The sequence below is a fragment of the Malus sylvestris genome, chromosome 9, assembly GCF_916048215.2.
Source record: "Malus sylvestris chromosome 9, drMalSylv7.2, whole genome shotgun sequence".
NCBI classification, from domain to species: Eukaryota; Viridiplantae; Streptophyta; class Magnoliopsida; order Rosales; family Rosaceae; genus Malus; species Malus sylvestris.
This window is the reverse complement of record NC_062268.1, coordinates 34650285-34656108: the sequence shown is the minus strand read 5'-3', so window position 1 is coordinate 34656108 and position 5824 is coordinate 34650285. Positions and strand designations below refer to the sequence as shown.

General features: G+C 36.3%; 1 protein-coding gene across 1 annotated transcript; it reads right to left on the bottom strand.

The window, feature by feature from the left end:
• Positions 1-1836: 1836 nt before the first annotated feature.
• On the bottom strand, positions 1837-4829 carry LOC126582639 (pto-interacting protein 1-like). The gene is made up of 8 exons (XM_050246801.1): positions 4550-4829; positions 4150-4238; positions 3769-4019; positions 3548-3674; positions 3043-3316; positions 2670-2802; positions 2442-2528; positions 1837-2228 (listed from the first exon to the last, which is right to left on the bottom strand). The coding sequence occupies exons 2-8, from the start codon at positions 4232-4234 to the stop codon at positions 2097-2099; spliced, it is 1089 nt and encodes a 362-aa protein (XP_050102758.1). The 5' UTR covers positions 4235-4238; positions 4550-4829; the 3' UTR covers positions 1837-2096.
• Between the last annotated feature and the right edge of the window lie 995 nt (positions 4830-5824).

Here is a 5824-nt window from a genome sequence, read left to right as displayed (position 1 = left end):
TTTAAAACCTCACCCCATGTCATCTCTAAGTAAAAATAAAAAAACTCAAGTTGAAGTTTATTAAAAAAATAATCCCTACAAATCCCCACAAAATATTTGGATTAAAAGGACAATTTTTTTTCTTAAACAACCCTACAACTTAGACAAAATAGAGAAGTTATTATTTATTTCTTCCTTCAAAATGTCTTCAATATAGTGAGTGGTCATATCCAAACTAATCTTTCTAACAAACAACACCTAAGAGTATTAAAAATATAAAAATAATATAATATAAAAACAAAGATGTAAAATGGTCGGTATAAATTTATTTGGGGCAGTTTACAAAAGCTCAAAACCAAAACCAACGGTTTGGGTTTGATTTTGAAGCATTTGATTTTTTTTTTTTCTTTGGTCAAAATCATACTAAATCATCACTTAGTACTATGGTCTAGTAATATTCCTCTTTACTTGTATATGAGAGGTATTAGATTCGATTCTTGTCAAAGACAAACTTGAACTTGAACTACAATTGAATTCTGATGGTTGATAAGGCCACGATCATCAGAATTCAATTGTCAAAAATTACAGTGGAAATGTAGTTGTGCACAAGTGACTAGATTTTGATGTGCAATTCACCTACCAACTCTTGGCCTTAGCCATTGGTTTCACACCAACATGGCAACAAGTAAACAAAAAAAAAAGAACAACACGTTTATTTTCCTTTTTTTAATATATTTTTTAAGACTTATTTTTTTTCAATGCTAATACTCATTCATACTAATCAATTTGACTAATAAATCAAGCTTTGAATTATTGCCATTGACCAAATGGCCTCACTAAATGGCCTCACCTAACTAAGCACACGTGTAATTATGACGTAAATATCTACATAGAAACATTCTTTGTATATAAATGTTAAGGAGATTATCAAATGTAAAACTCTCTATAAATTTCTATCACCTATTTTATAATATTAGCATAAAAATTAACATTAAATTAAAAGGTAAACAATGTTAAAATATTACTTTAGCTACTCAATATAAATTTTCATGTCCAATAGCACTCTCAATTTTAACAATCCTTGAACAATGTATTATTAATAATTCAAACTCAACCCACATATTTTTCAAGTCAATGTTCTCTCTTCCTTTTCTTCTGCCTCAAACTTCCACCCTAAATTTTATTAATTTTTTTAATATTAGTTGATGAAACATTGCTCTTTAAATTTAAAAGGTGATAGTTCATTTTGCTATAACATAAACTCTTTTATAGAATCTGTTGAATGGTTTTTTTTTTTTTTTTTTTTTTTTTGAGAACTGATACTTCAATATCAGGGCAAAGATGCCAATAGGATACAAAGAAAGCCTACAAGGAGGCAATCAACCAAGTTTAAGCAAAAAACACCAAGTAGTGTAAGGGGATACAAGAAACCTTGACGCCGCATCTGATGCTAACAAAACGTCACCCCTCACAACCAAGAAAAGACCTAAAGAAGGCAGGGAAGCCATCATTACAAAAGACATGTACAAGTGGCCCAAAACAGAAATTGGAGCCCATAACAGAAAACGCAAAATACAAGGAAACCTAGCAACTTCTTCAATCTTTCTGCATGCTTCGCTTCCAGCACCCCAAGCACCAAAGAGGAGACCGAAGTCTTGACAGGTAAAGAAGAGAACGAAGCCTCAACAATATATTTGTAGAAGATGGTATTGTAGCACGCTCTCAAAGCTAGCAACATGCGTCATCTTCAAGTGATCAGAGGATGAGTCAAACATGACTCTCAAACTATCCGACCCACCACCGCAGACACTTTAAAATAAAGTTTTGGTTATTCTATCGCATATTTTGGAGATGCTCTTAAAAACATGAAATACCACCTTGCATTATGAACAAATCAAATACACCGCAAATAATGAAGCAATATAGTACATCTCTTTCAAAAAGAGGAAAAAAAGAAGAAAACGAAGCATATAGAACATTGTGCAAACAATATACCACCAGACCACCCTCAGAACTCTATCCCCTTTTGTTACAATAATTGCATGCTGAATTACTTATACATGCACACATGCCACACCTTCAGAGGCAAAGGGAGAGACAGAGGGAGATTGAGAGATTCACAAGTTTGGTGATTCACCGGCAGGTCCATGACGAGCATTTAACAGGGGTTGGAGGGCTTTAACAACAATGCTCATGTTTGGGCGGAAATCAGCCTCATATTGCACGCACAAGGCAGCAACTGCAGCCATCTATAATCAAGATTCAAGACAGAATATAGCATTAAGTTTTAGATGTTTTGGTAAGCAAAATCACTGTCCACATGCAAATGTATGGGGAAAAACGGAATAGATGCATGTTCAGCAACACCACCCTCGTGCCAACAGAAACAAGGAATTACCAGAAGTGCATATTTGTGGGTGTATGCTTGTGTGCATATATGCATGGAATGATATAGTGACTACCTTTGCAACCGCCTTTGGTGGGTACTCTCCTCCAAGTCTTGAATCAATACACTGCCTAACTTTGTCTTCACTAAGCTTTGGTGTAGCCTAAGACAACCCAAATACTTCAAAAATCAGTTTGGTTGACTTAAAAAAAAAATTACAATATAAGAACAAGAACATATTCTTATGTCTACAATTTCAAAAACAGATGGCACGTGCTATGTGTACAGAGCACAGGTATAGTACCCATGTTACTAGACTCTGCTGTCCCCGTGGTAATGTATGATCAACAGGTTTTCGTCCAGTCAAAAGCTCAAGCAGGACAACACCAAAACTGTAAACATCACTCTTGGCATTCAACTGTCCTGTCATTGCATATCTGCAAACCACAAATAAAATTAATGAATTTTGGGGATCATTGCATGCACCCTAATACCAAACTTTTAGGGAGCACTATTAGTAAATTAGGTAGGTTATTGCCTAGCCTTTAACACTTAGGTAGGTAATGTAAAGGATTCTCAGCAATCAAGAAGGGCGCTGTTTGATTTTTAGCTTAGAATAGAGCAAATGCGCTACATCGTTGCTAAAGCATTCTTTGAAGGACCTATTAAAAGCTTACTCAGGGGCATGATAGCCAAAAGTTCCTAGCACACGAGTGGAGTGAAGACGTGCTGCATTATCTGGAGCTTGATTGGACAAATCAAAGTCTGCAATCTTAGCAACATCATCATCAAATATGAGTACATTGCTAGACTTGATGTCGCGATGAATAATGTGGGGATCAGCCTTTTCGTGCAAATATTCAAGGCCTTTTGCAGCACCCACCGCAATTTTAACACGTTGTGCCCACGATAAAACTGGACCAGGTTGCGCCCCTTTAACACCTTTCCTTCCTGTATTAGCAAAATTATCTGGTCAAATACTATAGTTTCCAGAAACAGCTAAGACAACAGCTCTCAAGTAGTCTAGTCTCACTCAATGAAAGAAATAAGATTAGACAATAAAAAGCAAAATAGTTGATTTCCTTGCACAAACAATGCATCGACCAAGATTGCGCAGCTAGATTAGAAACAATAAACTCAATCCCATCTTTAAGGCTTCACTTTTATCTTACTCTTACATACCGTGTAGAATGTCATGAAGGGATCCATTAGATGCAAACTCGTAGGCAAGAACACGTGAAACCCCATCAACACAGTAACCAAGCAGTTGAACAAAGTGGTCATGTTTCAGCCTTGATACCATAGAAACCTGTATCCGTCATTCGTCAATTTAGAAATGAATTTAAACTTGTTTCAATAACATGGCAATAACAAAAGTAAATAACGGGTTCTCTTGTCTAAACCTGGGCCAGAAATTCCTCATCAGGTTGTTTACTGGCATCCAACTTCTTGATTGCTGCATGCTGCCCACTTTTAAGAACCCCATAGTATACTCTTCCATATGAACCCTCTCCGATCAAAGCACTGGTCCCAAAGCCTTCTGTAATCTCCTTTAGTTCGTCAAATGGTATGGTAGGAACTTCGATAGGCTGGACCCTTACGGGTTGAGCACCTCTGGGTGCAGCTCCTGAGGCATGATGGCTTCCCTCGTTTCCTGTGGAGTTGAAATTCAACTCGGTTGGAAATTGATAAAATTGGCGACGGAACAAACAGATACAAGAAGAAATGAAGTAAAATATACAAACACAAAGCCGCAGATGTAAGAGAGTGGATTGGATTAATACCCGCTGGATTTTTCATCATGTATTGACCTCCATGGTCGGTCGCTTTATGCATATCATCGTCTTCGCAACAGCCAAAGCAGCTCATGATTCTTTACCCACACAAAAACAAAAGCAAAAACAAAATTAAAAATTAAAAATATAAAATAAAACGCCTTTTAAGAGTTAAATTGAATAAATGAGATTGAAATTTAAGCCCATATAAAATGTGAATATACAAGTTTCAGTACGTATTAGGTAACCAGTAATCAAATTCAGTTCAGCCACTGAACACGGAGATCAAACAAATCGCCGCCAAAAACAAAAACAAAATTCCAACTTTGTTTGTTTGTGTAAAACAACATAGATCGGTATCAGCAGCTGAGAATTAGAGTAGTGAATGGGAAAAAGAGAGAGATGGTACCTGAAAGAAGGAAAAATTAGGGGAAAAGGACAAGTCGGTGCTGCTTGCTCTTTATTGTAAACTAATTACAAGGGAAGGGACTAGTCTTGTCTCTTGTGGTGGGTGGCTCTGTGTAGAGAGAGATCTGAGAGCACCAAATCCGGCGGAGGAAGCGCGGCGCAGGATAAGCGGGAAGACGGTGCGCAGGATAAGTAGGACACAGCGACAGACAGAGGGAAGGAGAGGGAGGGAGGGAGGGTCAAGTCTTTGTAATATTTTATTATTTATTTTGGGATTAAAGGGGTGAGTAGATATTTCATATTTTGTTTTGTATTTAGAATTTTACAAAGTGTATTTTTCTTGTTTTAATTTGGTGCTGGTGTTGGCCAGACTTGACTGGTTACGGTGAATGGGACCATTGAGTCATTGACCCCTTCCTTCCTTCCTTCCTTCCTTCCTTCCTTCCTTCCTTCCTTGGAGTTCGATCGCTTCCATCCGCGCGGAACAACTCAACTCACATCACATGGATTCAAGAATTCTTCTTCTTCCCCTTAAATGGTACGTACGTAAATTACTCTAAATAATTATTCAACCACTTAATTTATGTTACAATTTTATATATGAGCTAATTATATTTACTTATACTTTTGTGTTGTCTGCTCTTTTGAGTTCTAAACTCATTAATTGACATAACATATACATATCATTTCTCATATCATATGATAGATAATTATAGTCTGAAAATGTGGTATTCATAGAGTTTTTTATTATTATATAAGAAATTTAGTTTAGGCCAACAAGTAATTTTGTTTGTAAGTACCATATATGATCGGAATCGGAATTACCAAGTCCAAGTCAACCGGAATGTATCATAACCTAAAGAAAAAATATTGGGGCCACAACACGTGGCAACCACTTATTGGCTATCCAAATAATCAATGAGAGTTTTTTTCCAATTTGGAAATCAATCACGACGCGGAAACATCGTATTAAACATATTGATATCCATTAGCTAACAAAACGAAGTTCCTCCAACTTTATCTGTATAAAAGGATAACCTCCACTCTCTTTTAAAGATAACGATTAATTTTCCTACTTTGCAACTTCTCCTCATACAAAACATGTTAGTATATGTGATAATTTCTAGTTAATAATCAAGCAAATATTGATGGTAGGTAGGCAATTTGGAGACGAAGCACAAATAATCATACCTCTCCCTAGTAAATGTGACACAAATAAAAATTGCTATATCGGCCTTGCTTGTGAATGCAGAGTACATCATTGTCATTGCAATAA

Bases quoted from the DNA above. Each gene is read 5' to 3' on its own strand.
- LOC126582639 (XM_050246801.1), bottom strand. From the start codon at position 4,234: ATGAGCTGCTTTGGCTGTTGCGAAGACGATGATATGCATAAAGCGACC. The intron at 3,317-3,547 runs GTATGTAAGAGT...TTGCTAATACAG, and splicing joins CCTTCATGACATTCTACACG to GAAGGAAAGGTGTTAAAGGG. The intron at 2,529-2,669 runs GTACTATACCTG...GGGTTGTCTTAG, and splicing joins AGCAGAGTCTAGTAACATGG to GCTACACCAAAGCTTAGTGA.